Consider the following 22,598-nt stretch of genomic DNA (forward strand, 5'->3'; position numbering starts at 1 on the left):
TGGACTATAAGCTCCTAGAAAATATCTTGCGTGTGTATGCTCATATATGCATGCCTTTATGCATGATCATTTTGTCTTTAAACAACATGTTAGATAAACAAAAAAACCGAAAGAGACATGCTTTCCTGTACTGGTCCTTGACGCTGTCACGATTGGACAAGGCCCCGACCGAGTTCCTCTCCTCTTCTCTCCTCTCCTCTCGTGTCTATTGTCTATTTCTCCACGTATGTCAGGAGTTAACTTTCAATTGCATCGAAAAAGCAAGAAATGACCAATCCCTTGCAACGAGAATGTTTACATGCATGCAACATGCACGATAGTCACGCACGTGGTCGACAAACGTTCCGTAGACCGCGTCCCTTCCACCCCACACCCCCGCTTGCTCCGGAGAACAGAAACTAATTCCCCCCACGCGCCACCCGTCTACTGACCACATACCTTTCTCGTTGTCCTACAACACTTGTTGTTGTGTTTCAATGGGGGTTGGGGAAACGAGTAAGTCGATTGCATATCTCTCCGAGCACAGTAACATACACCACCGGAGATATGGTGCCCAACCAATCAACGGGAGTCATTGGAACCGATACATGCGCGCTAGCCGGGACAATCAGCCAGCCAGCCAGCCCAGCCAGTCGGTCGGTCACGTGCAAACTCTACTGGAGATTGATTCATCCAATGGAGAGTGTAGCCGATGCCGGATGGCTGGGTGCATTTTTTATGTGCTTGGAGATTGGATGGATTCCATCGTTGTGAGTCGTTGATAGATTACTATCTAAGGTACACTGTAGTGCGATAAGAAGTACTCCGTCTATGAGGTGCTGATTTGATGGTCCGTGGCTCTCTTCTAGTGGGAGACAGATCAGTTACAACAAGGATTAAAGTGTTGGGAAGAAATTGATTGTACATAGTGTGTATCATTATTTGATGATGGTACAGAGATACTGTAGAAATGGTAATCATAAAGTTCCGTTATATATCCTGCTAGCGCGCGGATGGACAGAACCGAGGAGAAGGAGAACAGGAGAACAAGGGAAGTCCTATCATCGTCATGGATCTATGCTCTTGCCGATTCATTTGTTTTCCTCCTTGTTGCTGTATGCTGAATACTTAGTGTAAGGGTCATACTTGGAGTTACGGACTTTGGGCTGATTGGGGCGCATGCCGTTGGGCAGTCAGTCGGTGAGTCTGTGAGAGTACTATGTATAGATGGAATGTTGTACTGTTTCCGATCTTTTGTTGGGGGCGGGATACGATGTGTACGGGAGTACTTCGTTGCTGAGGAACTGATGCATTATTACATCACAGCTTGTCTTGTACATAGTTTTCGACCTCGTATTCATTCTCGTAGCATCAACATGACTTGCTCGCGGAACGGGGTTAAACGGGAGCAACCATGCATAACAAGGAAAAAGAGACGAAGGCCAAGAGGAAGAAGAGGAAAAAGCCTTCGCATAGCAATGAGACGAGAGGGTTGGCAAAGGCACATCGCGGGGGCTCGATGATGAACGAAGCGGAAAAGAGGGACGGTGATTGGTATATCGCGTCTTACCAAGGTCGCCCAGACGGTAATCTTTCCACTAGCCCACTTAACTACATATTCCCATCTCTTACCTCATGTTTCTTGTCTTCACCCTCGCCTTCGCCTCTTCCTCTCCTCTTGCTTCGCTGCAACCCTCGAGAAGAAGCTGGATTTCGTCGCTCTCTACAGCCTCGTCGCGCCTGGCTCCCAATTGATCCGCAATCCCTCATCTCCACCCATTCCTGCGAGGCACGGTGGTTCCGAGTCCCTTCGCCATAGTTCCCTGATACTGCTACTACGAGGTTCCTAACTTCCGAGTGAGTCCCACCCATCCACCCGCCAACAATCTGCGATCGATCCTGGACATCCTTTCTCTCGGCTCTCCACAAGCTTCTTGAATGCCCAGAATCTTCGCTGCTATTAGGCTTCGTAAGCCTGTGGTCAATTTTTCTTGCGCGCCTTGGTCGCGGCTTGTTTTTCCTGTCTTTGCTCCGCTCCCTGCACCCCGACAGCGTGAATACTTGACCCTCCGCTGCTCTTGCTGCGCTTGCTGACCTTCTCTTTGCCAGGTCGCGAGACTCTACCTCAGTCCTCGATCCTCCGCGGAAACTTTCGTCGTATCCTCGCTACGCCCCATCTTCCCAGGACTCGCGCAAGCAGAGATATCCTCCGCGACTGCAACTGCGATCGCGACGCCTGAATCGTACCTTCCGCGGATCCCTGCACCGCCGCGACTTCCGCCATAACATTGCCAGAGGCGCCCTCACAACTAAAAGACAGCGATTGAACGCAATTCCTCCGCACATGCATTGCGTCTTTCCTCCGACTCTTCTCTCTAACGCTTGTCAAGGTCCTGGCGCTGCTGATCGCACCATATAATCCACCTCCTCCGTTCATTGACACACACCCTCTGCGCGCGCAAGCTTAGGCGAAGCAACAAACCGCCAAGATGGCTTGGGATCACTTGTCCATAACGAAGCCGCATTTGGTGTACATAATTTTGGGTGGCTTCACCAGCTTGTTCATGTTGTGCTCCTCCATCATCAAGGAGCGACTGTACATCGGTGAAGCTACCGTTGCCACCATTTGCGGTATCATTTTCGGACCACATGCAGCCGATTTGATTAATCCCCTTTCCTGGGGTAACACGGATCTGATCACTCTCGAATTCTCTCGCATTGTCCTGGTCGTGCAATGTTTTGCCGTTGGAGTTGAATTGCCTCGAGCGTACATGGAAAAACATTGGAAATCCGTTACTCTGCTGCTCATCCCCGTCATGACTTTCGGCTGGCTCATTACGAGTCTGTTCATTTGGTGGATGTTTGGCTCCCATCTAAATTGGCTGGACAGTCTCTGCATCGCAGCTTGCGTTACTGCAACCGACCCCGTCCTGGCCTCCTCCGTCGTCGGAAAGGGCAAATTCGCCAAACGTGTGCCGAAGCATTTGAGAGATTTGCTTTCCGCCGAATCAGGATGTAACGATGGAATGGCTTTTCCCTTCGTTTATCTTGCCGTATATCTGATCCGCTATCGTCCTCACGCAAACGAGGTGGCTTATCATTGGTTCGCCATCAGTATTCTGTACGAATGTGTTTTCGGTGCCGTGTTTGGAGTCCTCGTTGGCTACTTTGCTCGTCGCGCCATTCGTTACGCCCATGAAAAGGATCTCATTGATCGAGAAAGTTTCCTTGTGTTTTACTTTGTCTTGGCTCTGTTTTGCGCCGGTTCCGGAAGTCTCTTAGGCTTGGACGACTTGCTCGTTGGCTTCGCTGCTGGTGTAGGGTTCTCAAACGACGGCTGGTTTTTGGAGAAGACCGAGGAAGCTCACGTATCCAACGTTATCGATTTGCTCATCAATTTGGCGTTCTTCGTCTACTTTGGCACAATCATTCCCTGGGAGCAGTTCAACGCCCCAGAGGTCATTGGACTCACTCCATGGCGTCTGGTCGTGCTCGGAATCTTTGTTCTCTTTTTCCGCCGCATTCCGATTATGCTGATGTTGAAACCCATCATTCCGGACATCAAAACCTGGCGCGAGGCTCTCTTTGCCGGTCATTTTGGCCCTATCGGCGTCGGTGGACTGTTCGTCGCCATCCTAGCACGAGCCGAATTGGAAACCGAATCAACAACGCCGCTAGCTGAATTGCCAGAGGAGGGATTCCCTCATCTAAATGTCATTGAAATGATCTGGCCAATTACCTGCTTCTTGGTCATTTGCAGTATCCTCGTGCACGGCAGTTCCATCGCAGTCTTCACCCTCGGAAAACATATCAACACTCTCACCATCACAATGTCGTACACGACAGCCAATGAAGACGGGCAGAATTGGATGGACCGAATTCCTCGCATCCAATCCCGGTCAAGGACTTCCATGTCTCTTAGCCGTCGGCCTTCAGAATCTTCCATGGACGAGAAGGTTGATTCATCGGGCCCCGGTGGTCTACCTAAGAATTTCTTGCGGCGCCAAAAGGAAGATGATAGTCATAGCCGCGCAAGCTCTCTTCGCCCAACGGCTAGACGCAGGAAATGGGACACTGGGAAAGGGCCAGGCGGCCCCATTTCTGCATCTGCGATCGAGCCGGTACGGAATTACAACGAAAAGGACGATCTTGTCTCCCCTGCCCAGGACTCTGATACTCTAGCTGGCGGTCCTAGCGACGACTCACCCGAGGGTTCTGCTACCAAAGAAAGGCGCAGACGTCACGAGTCCGAGGAGGAAATATACCAAGAGGGCGACAAGACCGTTATCGAGGATGAAGAAGGAAATGTACTGGCTGTGAGAGATACTCGACATGAGTCAGGTGCGGAACGTAGACGGCGCGATGCCGAAAAGGCGCGGCGCGTCATGAAGGAGAAGGACGTCCAGCACGGTGTTGCACAGACTGAGCATGGTGGCAAGGTTGAAGAGGCTCCAGGAAAAGCAGTGGAAGCTATCAAAGAGGGCGTCGAACATCCCGGTCGATGGAACATGCGGAAACGAATGGAGAGCTTTTCAGGACGCCATCATCACGATGGCGATACCCCAACGGCGCCTCCGCGTGCTCACAAACCCGCCCAGAAACGTGGTCCCGCCCTTGCATACCAGTTTGGAAATACCATCATCGTCGAAGACGAGGATGGTGAAGTTCTCAAGAAATACGACATCCCAGCACCAGCCAAAGAACATGCCCGCCCTGGAATGGAGCGAAAGGGTACGGGAGCACGTGCCATGGAGAGCATTCGAAACATGGGAGCTTTTGTCGGATTGCCGGCTCATCAGGTTGAAGATGGACCCTCAAACGCACAGAAGAAGCCGCATGACGATGAGGGAGATGACGACCAAATTCGATTTACCCTAGGTCCGAATGGAAGGCGAATGAGCAAAGCTGAGTTTATTGATCAAATGTCTAAGCTAGATCCCAAGGCTCGTGCGAAGCTCGTTGAGAACAGTGACGTGCCTGAGCGCGTAAAGGAACAGGCCAGGCAAGACGCGAAAGATGCATCGAGGCGCGGAGCCGCCTCCAACGCTAACGTTCCTCCTGTCGTCGGCGAAGAAGGGGAAGCTGAAATTCAGCGTATCGAATCGCCAGACGCCGCACGGGAGGGAAGGAAGCGAGGACCGGAAGGTTTGACGCTTGTTGATAGCGATGAAGAGGATATCCCGTTCCATTCTGTGCGGGAAGATCTTGCGAAGTACAAACTCGAGCATCGCACCGAGGGCGAGACCGCGGCTCAGCGTCGTCGGCGTCTAGCAGAGCATGACAGACGCCCACCCAATAAGGACAGTGACAATGAAGACGCCGATGCCGATGACACCAGAGGTGATTACTTCGAGTCGCCTGCCGAACGCCGCCGCCGTCTTGCTGCCACCGAGGGCTCGTCTTCGCCCGCTCGAACCGGAAGCGGCCGAACATCTCCTTCGCATGCCCACAAGTCCCGTATGGACGAGGGGGAGACTGCCGCCGAGCGCAAACGTCGTCTCGGAGCGCTTGGTATTGGTGATGACGCTGCGTCTGGCTCAGATTCCGAAGGCGAGGAGGCCGGTGACCCGCTCAAAACTGGACGTGGCACCCAGCACGGCGCGGCAGCAGGTGCAAGCACTGAGGAAAGACCAAAGGCTCCTGGCATCAGGTTTGCGGAGCAACCACGGCTCCCCACTAAAGATGAGAGGAGAGCAGAAGACGATGCAGAGAAGGAAGTACCCGAAGCAAGTGGAAGCAAGAGAACGATTGGATTCGGCCGACTGAAAGTTGGCATCCACAAGAAGGAGAAGGACAGCAAATGAGTGGGCGACGACTGTTGATTTGTTTTGAGCGCGTAATACCGATTTCGATTCCTTGATCATATCTTGGGGCACAGTTTTCATTTCATCATGGCGTTTTCACAACCTACCAAGCATTCGCAATCTGGTTTGTTGTTTCTCTTCTTTATCAAACTACATTCTGAGATTCTTCCCGAGAGGCTGCGAGAGCGAAGAGAGCATGCACAGTGTAGCATTTTCAGCGTTTGCATATACTGCATATTCCAGATCATTTCACGTTCTATTGACGGCTGATGCTGAAGGAAATAGATTGTCTGTGTCAATTGTGGATGAAAGGGATGAGGAGAATCCGTCTGACGGGTCAATCATTAAGATAGAGTTTTGCATGATCTCAGTATAATAGATATATGGCCACTGAATGAAAGCATGAAAGAAACATCCAAAGATCATGAGTTCGTCCATTTGGTGAAGTGACAATTGGTCTACCCTGAGGAGGTGGTCTGGTCTGGATGTGACGTTGGGCCAAGAAAAGAAGAACAAAAGCTATTGCTTTCACAAACTATGAGTAACAGTACTTTTTGACACGGCATGGTTCATCTTTCTCTGTCAATATCCGTGCTCAATAGCTTCTTGCATAACTGCAGCAGCAAACGTCCTGAGAAAATCCCTCGTCACTTCTGCCCACATACATACACTCAGCTGCAGTTGCTACGAGTCTATGACATTTCCCTCGCAACCAATCCTCGTATCAAGCGAACGTCTTCCGCGCGGGATAATCATAAAATCACCTTCTATGGGCCAGAGTAGAATACGTGCCTCACAACATGCATGCATGTGCTCCCAAAAAGTCGACTCCAGTCTCACACGGGCGCAACCCCCCGTGCCCCCATCCCATCCGCCATGCGCTCGAACCCCAACAACGTCCAATGACATCCTACCCAAGACCTCGGCGCTGGGTGTGCGTTCGAATGTTCGCCAGCCCGGCGCCGCGCCGCGCAACGTTTGTATTATTTACCGGGTTCAAGGTGCTGCTGTAGGCATGCACACACAATGAACGAGCCTGGGGATGTGTGCGCGTGCCGATGCTGGTCCTTTTCGTATGTGTGCGACAATGCACCCCTCAGTGTTTCTCGTCACTTCACATCCACGACAGTCTGACATGAACCGTGCACCGCCCACGTTCATCACTGCTGCGTTTGCTGGATTTGGTAGGAGTTTGTCCAGGTTCTTGACTCGAGGGGTTCGAGGTGTGTGTGTCTATTTCTTGGAAAGACCAAATCGTGGACCAATTGATCACCCTCTGCTTTGGCTTCTGGTATGGTCACTTCGGTTTATTTCCTAGTAAATAACTCTGGGAATGTGACATATCATAAGCAACTGACTGTGGCTCTAGAATACGATAACTTTGCTTACTTCAAAGCTCAATCCTGAGACGGCTCCTACATGTATGTAAGCCTTGACAGGATTTCGATCCTCAACGACAAAGTCAACCGTTCGTGAATTATTGATAAAGGATTTCAAACCCAGCACGCATCCTGTTACATAGAAGCAGGCGTCGTCCCTCCCCCTCAGCTTCTCTCTCTTACTGGCCCCCTTCTAGGACATGGCTTCGGCAACGGGGCGTAGATACACGGCGCAGCGTAACCTTCCCATCCCCTTTCCCCATGACTTGTGTTGCCCGTTGTTGCATTCGAGGACCAGAGTGATGCATCGAGAACGAAGCAAAACCTTGCATGGGACTTGGCCTCACCGTTCAGTCATGCCGATCCATGCGTCGGGGGGCAGGCAACCCGTCTGCGGGCCGTAGCGACTTTAATGCTGTGGTCTTCCCCGGATTTCCTGTGGGGGTTGTAAAAGGAACTTCCATAGTGGATCCCTTCGTACGTCTAGACGCTCTACTAGTTATCATTCACACTTCTGTTATCGTTGCATTCCAACGCCACGAGCGCGTTGGATGATGTGGATACGAGTCTGCCAGCAACCGCAGTTGACGACGACATGGCGGAATCGAATGGCCCCGTTCTGGTCATCTCCCTATGGGTTATGACCGGCGTGACGCTCGGGTTCATTGCGTTGCGGTTCTTTTGTAAGAGCGTGTACTCGCGACAGCTGAAGGTCGACGATGCAATCTTGCTACTCGCCTGGGTATGTTTTCACTGTACTGTTGTACAGCACTTTACCCAGTCCTTTGACTGCGTCCCAAGAAGAAAGCAAAATTAACGAAATCATGACAGACCCTCACACTCATCTACTCTGCCCTCGTGACAAAATCCGTCAGCTATGGCCTGGGTAAACACCGAGCAGACATTGACGACGATAACATCCCCCACATGTTCAAATACATGTACTTGAGCGAGGCATTTACGCTCCTCGCCATCCCTATATCCAAGACATCGTTTGCCATCACGCTGCTCCGCCTCGTCTCCAGCCGATGGCAGAAGTACTTCATCTGCTTTGTCATCATCACCATGAACGTGGCCATGTGGCTCACGGCCATCCTACTCTTCTTGCAATGCAGGCCTATTGCGAAGAACTGGGACAAGGACCTCGAGGGCTCGTGCTGGAAGTCGGAGGTGCAGGATCGGTATTCTATCTTTGCTGGAGGTATGTGTTACATCGCTTTATATTTACCATTTCCCCCCTATTCCCCTCTACGACTCTCTCATTGTCCTTGAAAAGATAGAGAGCAAAAACACAATAATGAAGCACAAAACCCCTTTCACTAGATGATGAAACCATGTTCACTCAATCCATTTCTCAACAGTCTACTCCGCCGTCCTCGACTTCATCCTCGCAGCATTCCCCTTCCTAATAATCCGCACCCTGAAGATCAACCTCTCAGAGAAGATCGGCGTCACAGTCTGCATGAGTCTCGGCGTCCTGTAAGTCACTCTCAATTCCCTTTTTTACCCACCGGCCCCCAATCTCAATCAAAACAACTTCCCCCTCAATGGAAAACAAAAACTAACCACATAAAACCATTATATAGAGCAGGAATAGCCGCCGCAGTGAAAACGTCCTACCTCCCGGGCACCGGCAACTTCACCGACATGCCCTACCAAATCGCCGACCTGCTCATCTGGTCCAACGCCGAGTCTGCCGTCACGATCATGGCCGCCTCGATCCCCTTCTTCCGCGTGTTGTTCCGCAACGTCGGCGCGTCGTGGAGGGGCGAGGGCAAGAGCGGCGCCACGATGACTACGGGGCGGGGCTACGGCAGGAATAAGGGGAGGGGGAGTTACAGGTTGGGGAGTCTCGGGAGTGCGGGAGACGTTGGCGGTGACGACGTTGGTGGGGATGATGGGAGAAAAGCGGGCGTGCGGGTGGGGATTGCTCTTAGCGATGACACGAGTGAGAGGGAGGATGGGATTACCTTCGTCGAGGACTACGATGAGGTGAGGAAAGCGCATGTTCGAGGTGCTGACGTTGCGAAGACGCGGTCGCTGCAGGACGAAGAGTCGAGTATAGGGTACGTCGTGCATGAGAGACCTGGGATTCGGTTTTGATGGGAACTTTCTGCTATTCGTTCGATGCCTTCTTTATGGTGGGTTCGGATAGCAGTTGCTTAAGGATGCGACGGTTAAGTATAGTAAATAATTCACATAATCAAATTTCCCCGTTGGGAGGCTTTTTGTTTACAAGGCGTCTCAAATGCGTGATACATGCGTGCATTCTATCTCAAGTCTAATGTCTGCTTCTGGTCCTAGGGTGCTCCTCAGACCCCTTCCTTCCGAAATGTTCAGCTCAACATTGTGTGCACACATCGTACCTGTATGCAGATAGACGACATTGCCTTGCCATGTCGTGAAGTTCTCCGAATGCATTTTTCAATTGTGCCTACGTCAGGTAGGAAGAGGAAGGCTACTGGTACGAACTTGCACCAGCCAGTCGATTACACGAAAGCAGATCATTTCCAATAGCGCATATTTGATTGATTCTTTGTACTACACACTATAGTAGCAGCCCCACGATACAGATATAGGGCAGAAGCTAGGCTCTTTTTTACTCGATTCGGAGAAACACAACACCCAGAACGCCATGAGATGCATTTCCACTGATCTTTCCACCTTTCCGGATATCATCCATCCTTTCATCCATCATTCAGTTGATTGTTTACCTGGCGTTGGCTCTCCTGTTCTTTCCAGGCCTCTGCTTGGAAGCATTGCCCTTCATCTTCTTATGCGAAAAGTCACGTCCATCTGCGCTGGAGATGGCGTCGTTGCTCTTGGAGTGCCTCTTCTTGCCTCCGAAGCCGTACTTTGCGTCCTTTCGCTGGCGCTTGTGGTTGGCCTGGCCGGACTGGTTGCGGCGATCAGCACGCGACGAAGGCGCGTCCATCTCGGTCTTGTCGAGCTCGACGTCGAATAAGTCTTCCTCCTTGGTGTTGGTGACCTCCGCGCCTTGTCGTTCTACATCACATTGTTAGCACTCGTTCCGTAGATTTAAAAGAAAGAAGGGACAATCATACTTCTCTTCAAGAGGTTGATCTTCTCAATCGTATCACGCTTTTCCTTGGCTCGCTCCTGCAACTTTGCTGTTTGCACCTGTTTGCCGAACTTCTTCAGGTCTCGCTGACGTCGAGCCTCTGCAGCTGCCTTCTTGCCCGCAGCATCGTCCACCAACTTCTGCTTGATCTTGCCCATGTGTTCATCCGACTTGACCATCTCGGCGAAGTAGTCCGCAGGTCGGCTGAAAGACACACCCTCCTTCTTCAACTTGTCACGAGCATCCTTGACGGCCGCAAGGGACTGCTTGTAGAAAGCGAGTTCACGGTTGAGGTCGTCCTCGTCATCCTCGATCTCGGTAGGCTCGTCGGAGGTGATGGCCATGTGCTCGGAGAAGGCAAGCTTCGAGTACGGCAGCGAGATACGGTTCAATGCCGCAGTAAGGGCGGTGGTGTTGTTGATGGTAAGACGCTGGTGAGGGATAACATCACCCTTGTCCTCCGACGCAAGCGACTCGATATCCGAGAGAGGAATATCATCCTCTTCGGCCTCGGGGTCTTCATCCTCCTCATCGTCATCATCAGAGCTACCCTCGCTGTCGCTGTACTCGAGCCTGGCAAGATCGATCGTAGGCCTATCTGGCATGTCATCGTCATCAACATCGCTACCCTCCTCGTTCTCATCCTCATCCGTCTCCCATTCAGGCTCCGCAGGCTCCGCCGCCGCCGCAGCCTTAGCGGCCTTCTTCTTGGTAGCACCGTTCTTCGTGGCCTTCTCCTTCTTCGCCGACTTGTTCAATTCTTCCTGGACCTGGCTCTCGAGCGCAATGCCACCGTCCTCTCCATCGTCCGAGGCAGCTTCTTCAGGGTTGTTCAATTCCTTCCTCTTCCTGGCGGCCTTCTCCTTCTTCCTTTGCTTCTCCAAGCGGATGTTGCGTCCCCGGTACTGATCGAGCGCACTCTTGAGCTTCGTCTTCGCCATGGCTCGCTTAGTATGCGCTCAATTTGGCGCAATGTCAAAATCAATGGTAAAGAATTCGTAACGTGAAGGGGTTGGTGGGCGAAGGAGAAAAAAGAATGGTATGTCGCGAAGAGCTCTCTTTCTCTGCCAGTTCCGCCCAAAATTTCCTGGAGGTCGAACTCTTGGCAGAGAAATTATTTAGGGTCGGCGCTAGCGTACTTGCTTTGCGCTCTCACCGCCCGCCGGATCCGGGCAAGCGCGGTTAGCGGAGCGCTTGTTTGAGACGGCATCACGTGTCAGCCCATTCCCGCGTGGTATCGATAACATCTACTGTGTACAAACGAACGGGAGCGACGAACCGATCGACCCAACGATTGAATCCACGAACCATTGTTCATTCTCGGTGACCTAATCAGTCAAGTTACACCCGAAACCCGATCGCGTTAAGAGCATACAGAAAGTAGTAAAAGCAACAACATTAACAAAAATGTCAACACCAAGAGCATCTACAGATCGCCCCGCGAGCGAGACAGCCGTAGGTCTACCTGTCTATACCTCTCCCTTTGATACATACCCCTTGTGCTAACGAATGCCATTCAGTCCATACTCAACGCAAGCACCGACAGCTCCTCCGCCGAACTGACGGCCGTAGTGGACGACCTGTTGAACCAACTCAACACCAAGTTCAGCTCCGTGAGTAGCGAGCTGTTATCCAAAAGTACGTTTCCGTGTCCTACCTTTCTCTCGTTTCCCTTCAAGGGGTGTAGTGGAAATTGATTCTCGGTGATGCTGATGGAGAGGTTTTTAGTGGACGACATGTCTCGTCGGCTCGATAATCTCGAGGCAACTATTCAGGGCGGCGACGGCGGCAAGGGTTCTGGATCGGGGAAGTGAGGGGTGGGAACTCCTTGATCGTCGTTGAAAGGGATGGGCTAGTGAGGACTAATGATTCCAACTGGTGAACGAGATACTTGCATTTTATTTCCGTGATGCTTAACCGCAAAGAGCATTGGGGACAGGACTCATGGGAGCAGGAGTTTTGGGTTTCTTATTTCCCTAGGTAGCTGTGATGGCTACATGCATATCAAACAACATTTCAGCGAGCAATTTTCAAAGAGTTCGTCAAGCAAAACGCCATGTCATTTTTCCATACATATACACACTAGGTGCCATACACGCTAAAGATGGATACAGTCCAAGTGGTCCCAATATTTTCATGCTCATTTAATCCCAGACCTGAAGGCGGAGCGAATCAATCGTCAGCCAGGGTGCGATATCAGTCCGTCATCTATGCTGTTCTACAACTCGCTCTTCTCCTGTTCTCCCAAGAACTTCCTGAGGATGTTGCTGCGGCTGGCCAAATCATCGAGCTTCTCCTGGGCAAGGTTACCCTTTCCGATCAAGCCTTGGAGCCTCTTCAACTCCTTCTCGGCGTAGCCCTTGTTGGCGGAGATCTTCTCGAAAACCTTGACGTAGTACTTGGCGTACTTGTCCTGCAGTCCCTCAGCAGCCTTCTTAGCCTCCTCAATGCCGTCGGCATATGCGGACTGGAACTTGGTAACAATGGTGTCAAGGGCCTCGATAGTGCCACCCGTAGCGTCAAGACCACCTCCGACAGTGCGGTGGGTACCAGCATTGGTGTTGATGAACTGCACGAAGTCCTTCTCGGCGCGGGCACCCTCATAAGGAAGCGCCTCGGTGGAGCCCTTCTTGAAGTACTTGATAGTAGGGTAGGAGGTGACGCCATGCTCTTCAGCGAGGGCCTTGGAGTTCTCGGCTTCGGCATCGACCTTAGCAACCAACACGCTGGGCTCGGTGACAAAGTCGAGAGCCAATTGTTCCCAGGTTGGGGCAAGGTTCTTGCAGTCTACATCGATTTAGTCAGCAAAGGTGTCTTTCTCCTCATGAGCAATTACATGGAATGTGAGACTTACGTCCGCACCATGGAGCAGTGAAAGCAACAAGCACATCCTGATCCTTTCCAACCTTCTCCTTGAAAGAGGTGTTGTCGAGCATGGCAACCTGGCTGGGGAGCTTGCCCTTGGTCTTCGGTCGAACGCCAGTCTTGTCGGTAATCCACTTCTGCAGGCTCTCGAGATCGCGGCCGCCATCGTACTCGGAGGGCTTGTCGCTCTTTCCGTCAAACCATTTCAGGGTTGGGAATCCCTGGACACCGAATTTGCGTCCAAGCTCCTTGTGGTCATCGGCGTCGACTTTGGCGACGAGGACTTTGTCGGCGGCGTGCTGGAAGGTCGTGGCGAGCTCCTCGTAGACGGGAGCGAGGTTCTTGCAATGGCCGCACCAGGGGGCGAAGAACTCGACGAGAGCGGGCTTTCCAGACTTGAGGACTTCGGCGTCAAAGTTCTTGGGGGTGAGGTCGACGACGGCGCCAGCGAGGACGGAGGGCAGGAGTGCCGTGAGGGAGACGGCGAGGTTGAGACGCATGATGGCGGTGACTTGTCGAAGCTTCAACTCGGACGAAGATGTATGAAGCTCCAATGAACGGTGGGAGAGTTGGAGGAAGGGGGTTTGAGTGGGAAGGAAGTGGAAAAGAGCTCCGGAGTGGAAGCTTTACAAATGTGAGTACTTGTTTCGTACCCTGAGCTGATGGGGCGAGATGAGTGGCGGGGGGTAACTACGTCGATGGCTTGGCGGGCAGTGGAACGTGTCCTTTACAGTTACCGTTCGTTATAGCCTCAACAGCTCACCGTCTCATTCCGCGTTTCTGCACAATTCTATATCAAATGATCATTAATCATTAATCTACCCATCTACCGTTGCCTGCCACGACCTGCGTCAGCACTCGACTGCGGCAGCTTAGGAGCCGAGGGTGCATACTAATCCAGGTTTCACTGCTCCTATGTCCGTTTGCAGCAGCTACATAACTTGGATAATATGACGATTCCTTCACATACGACCATTGGACATTGAAAACAGGGCTTCCCGTTCGCTCAGCCATACTTAAGCAATGTACCGGCGGACTAGTAGTTGAGTGGGTGACCATCAGCGAATCCCCGCTGTTGTATGTTTTTTGCTATTTTTTTATGCACCTTTTTTTTGACTGTTTGTGGTGACTACCTCGTGTAGATACCTGTTCAGGGGTGGTGGGGATGCTGGCAGGGATGTTGGTGGTAACGGCTTCATGGGTCCTGTGCCACAAACCATCACTATTACAACAGATCAATAATAATGGCTCGGTCTGTTGATATCTGCTAAATAACACTTGAATCAAGGAGAGCTTCAGCAAGAGTGACAAATTTAAGTATCTTCAAGGTGCAGACATTATTTTTTAGGCAACGTCTCGCTCAATCTCTATAATATCTTGCTGCGGCATAGAACTTGGAATTAGGTATCAAGGTATACACATACATACATGTCTACGTTTAATAGATTGCTATTGCCATCTGTACCTATTGACAGTTCTCCCTTTCAACCTCTGCCTAGATACACGCTCTTCATCCAGGACCGATCATAATGTCAGGATAAGAAGTAATAATAATTCCTAAACAGTCCTTGTGACAAGGCATAGTAGAAAACACAAAGCATATTGTATGAGAGTTTGGTATAGTGCAGCTAAAGTGTAAACTGGAGTCCAGCCGAAAATATAAAAGGAAATAAGATAATACAAGAAAGCCTACTGATCCTACCTTTCCGTCCCTGCAAGGAGGAAATATTATGTCTCGTCACGCAGTCAATCTCATGGGAACTCGTACAGATGGAGGAGAATTGCAACCGTTTTTACAAGTCTATACAACTGAACTTGTGAGTTATGTACATTATGTCCTGATTACCATTTCAACATAGGGAAAGTGAAGAATCTTATTGACTCAAGCAACAGCTTCTACTACGTCCTCCTCGTGATCATCGTACTGTGCCTCCTTGATAAAATAACTTCGCTCCCTGATCGACGGGCCCCAGATCATCAATACCACGGGGATGAAACTGAGTGCAAGCGCAAGAAATCCCAGTAAGCTGCTTGCCCAATTGAAGCCAAGGGAGCGGTACATGTCCTGTGTAGCAAGCGGTAGGAACGCAGCTAACGCGTTTTCGAGGAAAGCGACACCTGCAATTGCACTGGCAGAGAATTTTCCGTACATGTCTAAGAGGTATAAGGATACGGCAGATATGATGATGGACATACCGAACCCGACGAAGGCGAGGCCGATTGTGGGAAATATCCAATGGATCGTCGTGTACGATGTCCATGCATAAATGAATAAACCAGCGGTAAGACCGAGAAATGATGCAGGAATGCTAAGGTAGAGTCGCGCTTCTGGGATAGGACTACCTGGTGTCTCACGGTTCCGGTTCGCAGAGGTAAAATAGAGATGGTCTTGGATGACGGAGAAGGTTAGGCCAATGAGTTCACCAACCACAATCGCGGCTTGCACGAAACCAGTGCCGTAGTATGTCCAAGAGTAAAGACCGGAATAGACCTGGACGATGGATTGCGTAAACATGAATGCCGTTCCGATGCAAAAGGCAGACCAGAGACCAAAGAAGAGAACCACGGGTTCGGTCACGAGCATGCGACTCGGTCGGATGAGAGTTTCCCGAATAACTTCTTTGAAGGTAAGATGGGTCTTCTCGGCTGAAGCATACACGGTTTTGCCGGTCTCGCGACGGATTCGGCGGGCCCGTTGGGTGAGCAGAACGTCCGGGCGTGTTTCTGGCAACAGAAACAAGATAAACGGTAGGAATATGGCGTATGCTATAACTTCAGAGAGAAATATCCTGTATACATCTTTAGCTTCTTGTGGGTATTCCAGTATCATAGAGCATTGCACGTACCACCTCCAGCTAGCAAATCGTACAGTGAGTGAGCCAAAGACAGGACCTAGACTCAACCCAGCGAGAAGAGAGAATATCCAGAGCGAAGTACTGAAGCTTTTGCTTCGACCTGGACGCCAGATATCGCTGACAACTCCACTTGTGATATTTGCCAGCACACCGGTGCAGCCACCGGTGAAAATCCTGGTGATGATGAGAGTTGCAAAGTTTTGAGCCAGAAATTGTGGAATGAGAAAGATGATCAAGATGAGGTATATGGAGAGATAGCTCCACCTGATTCCAAAACTCTCCATCAGAGGCAACCCCAACATTGGTGCTGCTGCACCCCCCAGGTTCCATGATAAGACTGGCCAGTATGAATGCGGGAAGTGTTCGTCAGTGATGTGAAAGTCTTCATTGATAACCTCGGCAGCGCTCGTCATGGCCGTTCCATTGATTTGGACGGCAAATGTCATGAAGCATACTAGGATCGAAACACGCCACCTCTTCGATGTTTTCCAGTTAAAAGGATTCTCGGGGTCTTTTGGGCCACTCCACCCTACAACAGTGTCGCCATTCTCAGGGATAGTTGAGGACGCTTTTGCATGGTTTTCCATTTTCTTTTCTGCCATTGATCCGAATGGTCGATAACTTTGACTATTTGCTGCTCAGTTCGGCGACCTAAGTAGTATCGGCAGCAGTGTCTGTTGGCCTACTCTGGACTGTTAGGCGGCAGTTTAAGCAGTGTTGCAGTGAATAAAATAGTCGGAGACGGTTGTTGAAATCCAGACACCGCGTGCCATGTCGGCCACTTGGTAACGCGATGGCCCGAAAAGAAACTCTTTTGTGAATTCGCCCACGGAGATCGCCAGGGTAGGTTGGGGTGTAACTTGCCTGAGCAAAACTTTCTTTGCGGTTCAGAAAATCTACTGTATTGATATGTTCGATCAAAAGTAACGAAAGAACAACCTGAAACCAGGTTCATGAAGTTGCGGGTGGTGGATAGTTGAGGTGTAAAGGCGCAATGTCATATTCACTGCCCATGATAGTGAAGCGGGTTCAAAGGAGTGAATGTATGTCATGCGCGGTGCCAAGACTAGAGGTTTGTATAGAAACCAAAGCCTATGGCAATTCTAATTGCTCCAATAATAATGATAATGGATGGATGAAGAAATGTGAGAGCAGGCCCAGCAGGGTAGTTTGGAACGAAGAAATACACAAGAGAAATTCAAGCAATGTGGGTAGCAGATCATCGAGACTTGGAAAGGGTAAAGCTCTGTAAAGGAACGAGACAAAGGCTACTGTGACATCACTATTGGGACAAACTGTGACTAAAAAAGAAATCTAATTAGCTAGTGTCCTTTGGTTTGGAGTGTGAAATGTGAGATGCAGACTACCTAGGTGGGTAACCTTCATACCTACTCGTACCTAGGCACGACATACTTAACTGCTCGCAGATGTCTCATAACGTAATGGAAAGTGAAGCCAAGACCGGGTCGAGGACTCGCTGTTCGCTATGGTGGTGAGCACCATTGGTGGCCAACTCAAATCATGATTGGTCAGAATATGTAGGTAGTGACACATCTAGGAGTATATATATTCAGAATAGAGAATACTTTTTAATGAGCTTTGTGTATAAGAACAGTATGTAAGTCGTCTGCCTTTGGCTGCAGCGGGTGCAGAAGGCAAGATCGTCCATAGTTATGAACGAATGTGACGATGCCACAATGCTCCTTTATAGGTAACCTTGTCGCACCATTTCAACCCAGATAATTTAACATTCAAAGTGTCCTTGGTAGCCTTTAGTCTCTTCTCATAGAGAATACAAATGACCTAAGGGATTGGACGTTGTGTTTGATACCACGCGCACTAGATTTAAGAAGACACAAGAATGAAGACAAGGCCCAGCAAGTTATGTCGGCACTGACTAATAAACTTCTTAGCATTAAGTAGCAAAAACAGGCAATCCTGAACTTGGTATCATTAATGAAGTTGTACTTTCTGACATCTAGCGAGAGCTTAGGGGGGATTACATTCTGTCTATTTCCTGTCCCAAAGTGCATCCGTTTTTAAGAGGCACTCTTGCTAACGGACGCCAGGAAGTTGCGTAGTAAGAATAATGCCCATTGCTGGGACATTTTACATAGGACCACCTTGTGCGCGTGGCTAATTTAGTTTTATAATGTTTTGTGTTGACGGCCACAGAGTTGAGTAGCTAAGAGTGTTTGCAGAGGGTTGCTGCATTCAATGATACTTGGACGCTTTCTGTTAAGTCTCATTGCGAACAATTTGATTCTCAACGTCTATGTATTCTGACACAAGCCTATAATCTAAAATGAACATGTGACCACTATCCTCAGATCATTTTTGGGAGTACAATCGACCTCAAACGAGTCCTCACAACGACACTTACTCCTCTAGGTCGAATTCACTTCGAATAGATCTAAAATGGCAGCGGGAGGTTCCCTAATATGAATATATGTCATGTGTGCCCTCTTGAATACTGGGGGATAAGTATTGTCGGCGGGACTGAGAACCATTCAGCATCTTCGAGGGCAGCAATGCCCCGCCTGCGATCGGCTGGCAGTATTGCTTCCATGTAGGCTCTTTCCATGCGTTATCCTCTTTGGGAAATCCAGACAGTCAGTATTGGGTACCGCTGTTAGGTAGACTGCACGTAAGTTCAGGATCCGGGATCTCTCACTTCTTTTGGGAGTAACTGTCAGGTAGACGATAGGCAAACCTTTGGAGTTTCCCGTTAATCACACTAGGCATCACGTGTCCCCTTGTCTGCGACCACGGAATTGTCCTAAAAGCAGCAAATGCATCCTCACCAGGGAACGGATTGTGTTCACCACGAGTCTTCTTGACATCGACAATGTTGGGGAGGGCCCGCAGTTCCGAGGGGAGCGCCCTTATGGAAGTTCTCCGCAAACCACTCTTCGGCGACCATGCGATTTGAAAACTAAGTGAGAAGCCCATTTCGTTACATCTCGCTCCAAGTTCTGAATGTTGAACCATTCTTTCGCGCCATGTCATGCTGCAAAAGGCGGGATTGCCCCGTCGACTTCGGTGTCGTTTCCTTGGGCTCATCCATGTATGGTTAAACCACCCACAAGCTATCAGTCCAAGGTCCGCGACGGCCCCGGGTATTGATAATAGAACTGGCCAGTAAAGGTCTCGCATTGACTTGGGACCGGATCGACGATTGATCTGCCCTTGTCTTGACTATTTGATGAATTTAACACCAACATGTTCTTCGACCAACGGTCGGAACATCGGATTTCCCGTATGATCAGCGCGCGTTATGTTGCGGACAGTTCCTCATGTGGATGTCCTGCAGCCTGCTCTGTCTGTCAGCCTTTGAAACCACGAATCAAATAGACACTTATAGGCGCTATTGAATTTGCTCATATAGCATGTGCTATGGTGTACAGGATGGCAGGCCTCTGATGTTTGATCCTATAGTGTTGTAATGTTATTGTTACTTGTGACAGCGATCTTCAGCCATCGACCTCTCTTAGCTTCGCACTTCACCCAATAATGTCCCTCGTTTTGTCTTCGTACTATCAATTACCGTACTCCTGTTCCTGTACTTACCTGCTTCGTACATTATCTGTCGGTTAGATATATTGTTCAGACAAAGACGCAAATTATCATCAATCTCTTTCCTCATACATATGCACATGCATGCAGAGATAATGTAAGTGCAGAGAATAAAGTCACGTGATAAATCATCAAACCCATTGTCATAGCTTTTATAGAAGGCTAGATGCAATAGAAAGACAGATGGTGGTGACATTGAATCTTTCCTGGTGCAACTCGCATCGATATGAATCTGCAACAATGCATTGATTGTGCTATTAAAAGGATGATTGATGACAACAATGATGATAAATGATGGGGATCTGAGAGGTGCAGCGGCTGAAAAGAAGGGCAATCAGTAGCGAGCCGGTTGGTGAGACTGCAGCTGATGGCTGTGCAACCTTCCACAAAGGATCGCAATCCACGTTCGTTTCTTCTCAACATCCCCCCACCTCGACTAAGAGGTTGCCTAAAGCCTGACTATCACATCACCCATATTCATCTTTTCTTTCTCTCTTTTCTGGTTCAACTCTGAGCATGATGTTGGCTCTACGTAGCTACCTCCTCGTAGGGCTTGCTGGCATCGCCAGCGAAGTCTTTATCTTCTCTAAAGGCGAATGGGATCGTCACTCTCCAACTATCCTCAAATTCCTCATCAGTGTACAGGCCCTCGTCACGGTCTGGTTCAAAATATATGGCTTTACCCTGCTATCTTCCATCCAGCAAACATGTGTCTTAACTGCGGTTTACGCCATTTCCTTGTTCACGGCAATGTCAATCTACCGGCTTTTTTTCCATCCACTACGCGGGTTTCCTGGCCCCATAGCAGCTCGTGTATCTGTATTTTGGATCCTCAAGCAGAACTTGCCCCAATTATTGTTCTATAGAAAACTCCGTCAGCTACACAATGACTACGGGGATTTCGTCCGTACAAGTACCTATGCCTCCCATGTGCTGCGAATTCATCCAGTTTGACCAGTATGCAGGACCCAGAGAGCTGTCCATTTGCCATCCAGACGCCGTGATGGACATTCTAGGGCCACGCTCGAAAGTTGTCAAGGGCGAATTCTACGAACACATGTGGCCGCATCAGAATCTCCAATTGACCCGCGACATTGCATTTCATAAGTCCAAGCGCAGGGTCTGGGATAAGGCGTTCAGTCCCAGTGCTCTTCGCGATTATGTGCCCCGCTTGGCTGGACATCACGCTGAGGTCATCGAACTACTGGACAAACACAGTCGCTCTGGCGTTCCTGTCGATGTAACGAGAGTCTTCATGGACGTGCAGTTCGATGTCATTTCTGACTTCAGTTTCGGGAAGTCCTGGAACATGCTGACGAGCGGCAAACCACATCCACTTGTGAAAGACTTTGTTGAGAACAAGAGAATAGTGGGGTTTTTGATCAATTTCCTGTGGATTTTCCATTTGACCAAGCTCTTCCCGGGGGTAGAAGGCATGATCGATGAGATGCTGAAAGAATACGGGAAGATGTTGGAAGAGAGGAGACAGGTTGGTAAAGCGACCTCCGAAACGTGCCTCTACTGACAGGCTTAGATGAGATCCCCGTTACCGGATTTTTATACCTACTTTTCCCAGAACCCGCAAGCGATCAAAGATGGCCCCGCAGATGCTCAACTAGCAGTGATCGCAGGTGCAGATACGACTGCCTTGACCCTCATCCACATCTTCTACATTCTCGCCCGATACCCAGACATTCAGTCCAACTTACATGCAGAACTTGACCCGTTACCTGCCTCCGCCGAAGACTCCGGCCTCGTGAGCGACCAGTATCTCGCCCCGCGTCCGTATCTCAACGGAATCATCAACGAAGTCCTGCGCCTCTACTCTCCAGTCCCAGCTGCCCTCCAGCGACTCACACCGCCTGAGGGTGCTACGATTGCAGGTCGATACGTCCCCGGAAACATGAACGTTTCGGTTCCCACCTACGCGCTGCACCGTGATCCACGCGCATTCGCCCAACCAGATGAGTTCATACCGGAACGTTGGTCTTCCCAACCCGAACTCATCATCCGCAAGGACGCGTTTATCGCCTTCTCCTACGGCCCGGAGAATTGTGTCGGACGGCCGCTCGCCATGATGCAGTTGAGGATGTTGGTAGCGAGGATCGCACGAAGGTTTGAGGTGAGTGTTCCCAAGGGAGCGGACAAGGAGTGGCGAAAGTTCGAGGAGGAGAAGGCGGATTGCTTTGTCTTGGATGTGAGGAAGTTGCCTATGGTTTTCAAAGAGAGAGTGAAGCATTGAACGGTATGTTTGTGCTCTCTCTTTCGAAGGCTGGAGACTATGCTTCAAGGATTTTGTACGTATTTCGGTCAAACTGGTCGTAACAAATAACGCCCCATACTAGGCAATGGATCATTAGAAAGATTTAATTATTTGAACTTCACTCTGCAAGCGTGGAAGGTTCAACCGCCTAAAATCTATAATCAAGACGAACTGAGCGCGATTCCAAACACTGGCTGAGTTTTGAGACTTTGCATGGTACATTTATTAGAACGCAATGGTCAAAAAGATTCCGCATGATCCTGGAATATTGCCCGATTATATAGCTGCGTTGTATGAGGTACAAGATTGGGAGAGTTATGAAGCGTTTGCAGGAGTCGTACGCCAATAGGCATCTGTCTAAACAGGCAGAAAGAGTGAGATCGAGATTCTTACGCTAATAAACGTTTCTTCGTGAAAATGCAGGTGCATAGCTCTCATCTACACTTCTCTGCAATAATCACTGTGACATCTACATCTACATCAGAAGGCAATGGGATTTCGTACTCATGCCTGGTGCGATTTAGGACGTTGAAGCAATTGTATTCATGCTCTCCAAACGTGTTATTTGGTACAAACGCATCGAAGTGATTCAAGACAGGTACAATCCAATTTACACTCCAACCTATACATATATGACTCCATTATGATATGCCCAATAGGTCCATACCCGCACCGACCGAGAGAATGAATGGTTCACCGACACGCCCGGTCCATAATGAGCCCTTAACGCATTGTACGCAAACAATGCTAATGCCGTATGTAGGACCGTGATTCTCTTCCCATCCGCCATGTGAT

At 49.9% G+C, this 22,598-nt stretch overlaps 9 protein-coding genes across 9 annotated transcripts; 5 read left to right on the forward strand and 4 right to left on the reverse strand.

Annotated features, from left to right (window-relative positions):
• Positions 1 to 2,468: 2,468 nt before the first annotated feature.
• BU24DRAFT_437566 (Na+/H+ antiporter-like protein Nha1) lies at positions 2,469 to 6,324 on the forward strand (the record flags this gene model as incomplete). Its single annotated transcript, XM_033530214.1, has 2 exons — positions 2,469 to 5,696; positions 6,295 to 6,324. The coding sequence occupies 2 exons, from the start codon at positions 2,469 to 2,471 to the stop codon at positions 6,322 to 6,324; spliced, it is 3,258 nt and encodes a 1,085-aa protein (XP_033377421.1).
• A 108-nt stretch (positions 6,325 to 6,432) lies between these two features.
• Positions 6,433 to 6,822, forward strand: BU24DRAFT_429023 (uncharacterized protein). The gene has a single exon (XM_033529628.1). The coding sequence runs from the start codon at positions 6,478 to 6,480 to the stop codon at positions 6,811 to 6,813; it is 336 nt and encodes a 111-aa protein (XP_033377422.1). The 5' UTR covers positions 6,433 to 6,477; the 3' UTR covers positions 6,814 to 6,822.
• A 935-nt stretch (positions 6,823 to 7,757) lies between these two features.
• BU24DRAFT_468476 (uncharacterized protein) lies at positions 7,758 to 9,265 on the forward strand (the record flags this gene model as incomplete). The annotated part of the gene is made up of 4 exons (XM_033532527.1): positions 7,758 to 7,904; positions 7,994 to 8,363; positions 8,524 to 8,641; positions 8,749 to 9,265. 4 exons carry the CDS (start codon positions 7,758 to 7,760, stop codon positions 9,263 to 9,265), a joined length of 1,152 nt encoding a protein of 383 aa, XP_033377423.1.
• Positions 9,266 to 9,677: 412 nt separating this feature from the next.
• On the reverse strand, positions 9,678 to 11,311 carry BU24DRAFT_381138 (Ebp2-domain-containing protein). The gene is made up of 2 exons (XM_033524735.1): positions 10,228 to 11,311; positions 9,678 to 10,168 (listed from the first exon to the last, which is right to left on the reverse strand). Exons 1-2 carry the CDS (start codon positions 11,183 to 11,185, stop codon positions 9,873 to 9,875), a joined length of 1,254 nt encoding a protein of 417 aa, XP_033377424.1. The 5' UTR covers positions 11,186 to 11,311; the 3' UTR covers positions 9,678 to 9,872.
• Positions 11,312 to 11,651: 340 nt separating this feature from the next.
• Positions 11,652 to 12,058, forward strand: BU24DRAFT_468478 (uncharacterized protein; the record flags this gene model as incomplete). The annotated part of the gene is made up of 3 exons (XM_033532528.1): positions 11,652 to 11,699; positions 11,765 to 11,882; positions 11,973 to 12,058. 3 exons carry the CDS (start codon positions 11,652 to 11,654, stop codon positions 12,056 to 12,058), a joined length of 252 nt encoding a protein of 83 aa, XP_033377425.1.
• A 107-nt stretch (positions 12,059 to 12,165) lies between these two features.
• Positions 12,166 to 13,794, reverse strand: BU24DRAFT_90567 (disulfide isomerase). The gene is made up of 2 exons (XM_033534782.1): positions 13,099 to 13,794; positions 12,166 to 13,031 (listed from the first exon to the last, which is right to left on the reverse strand). Exons 1-2 carry the CDS (start codon positions 13,607 to 13,609, stop codon positions 12,463 to 12,465), a joined length of 1,080 nt encoding a protein of 359 aa, XP_033377426.1. The 5' UTR covers positions 13,610 to 13,794; the 3' UTR covers positions 12,166 to 12,462.
• A 1,197-nt stretch (positions 13,795 to 14,991) lies between these two features.
• Positions 14,992 to 16,551, reverse strand: BU24DRAFT_359185 (MFS general substrate transporter; the record flags this gene model as incomplete). The annotated part of the gene is made up of 2 exons (XM_033524028.1): positions 14,992 to 15,898; positions 15,956 to 16,551. The coding sequence occupies 2 exons, from the start codon at positions 16,549 to 16,551 to the stop codon at positions 14,992 to 14,994; spliced, it is 1,503 nt and encodes a 500-aa protein (XP_033377427.1).
• Positions 16,552 to 18,454: 1,903 nt separating this feature from the next.
• Positions 18,455 to 19,287, reverse strand: BU24DRAFT_90612 (uncharacterized protein). The gene has a single exon (XM_033534783.1). The coding sequence runs from the start codon at positions 19,118 to 19,120 to the stop codon at positions 18,635 to 18,637; it is 486 nt and encodes a 161-aa protein (XP_033377428.1). The 5' UTR covers positions 19,121 to 19,287; the 3' UTR covers positions 18,455 to 18,634.
• Positions 19,288 to 19,917: 630 nt separating this feature from the next.
• BU24DRAFT_429027 (cytochrome P450) lies at positions 19,918 to 22,203 on the forward strand. Its single transcript, XM_033529629.1, has 3 exons — positions 19,918 to 20,453; positions 20,506 to 21,029; positions 21,075 to 22,203. Exons 1-3 carry the CDS (start codon positions 20,060 to 20,062, stop codon positions 21,780 to 21,782), a joined length of 1,626 nt encoding a protein of 541 aa, XP_033377429.1. The 5' UTR covers positions 19,918 to 20,059; the 3' UTR covers positions 21,783 to 22,203.
• The last annotated feature ends 395 nt before the right edge of the window (positions 22,204 to 22,598 follow it).

This window comes from Aaosphaeria arxii, assembly GCF_010015735.1.
Source record: "Aaosphaeria arxii CBS 175.79 unplaced genomic scaffold BU24scaffold_15, whole genome shotgun sequence".
Lineage (NCBI taxonomy): Eukaryota > Fungi > Ascomycota > Dothideomycetes > Pleosporales > Aaosphaeria > Aaosphaeria arxii.

Coding starts and splice junctions, on each gene's coding strand:
- BU24DRAFT_90612 (XM_033534783.1), bottom strand. CDS start 19,120: ATGCGAGACCTTTACTGGCCAGTTCTATTATCAATACCCGGGGCCGTC.
- BU24DRAFT_90567 (XM_033534782.1), bottom strand. CDS start 13,609: ATGCGTCTCAACCTCGCCGTCTCCCTCACGGCACTCCTGCCCTCCGTC. Junction 13,032..13,098: donor CACTGCTCCATGGTGCGGAC/GTAAGTCTCACA, acceptor AAATCGATGTAG/ACTGCAAGAACCTTGCCCCA.
- BU24DRAFT_429023 (XM_033529628.1), top strand. CDS start 6,478: ATGACATTTCCCTCGCAACCAATCCTCGTATCAAGCGAACGTCTTCCG.
- BU24DRAFT_429027 (XM_033529629.1), top strand. CDS start 20,060: ATGTTGGCTCTACGTAGCTACCTCCTCGTAGGGCTTGCTGGCATCGCC. Junction 20,454..20,505: donor CGGGGATTTCGTCCGTACAA/GTACCTATGCCT, acceptor ACCAGTATGCAG/GACCCAGAGAGCTGTCCATT. Junction 21,030..21,074: donor TGTTGGAAGAGAGGAGACAG/GTTGGTAAAGCG, acceptor TGACAGGCTTAG/ATGAGATCCCCGTTACCGGA.
- BU24DRAFT_381138 (XM_033524735.1), bottom strand. CDS start 11,185: ATGGCGAAGACGAAGCTCAAGAGTGCGCTCGATCAGTACCGGGGACGC. Junction 10,169..10,227: donor GATCAACCTCTTGAAGAGAA/GTATGATTGTCC, acceptor AATGTGATGTAG/AACGACAAGGCGCGGAGGTC.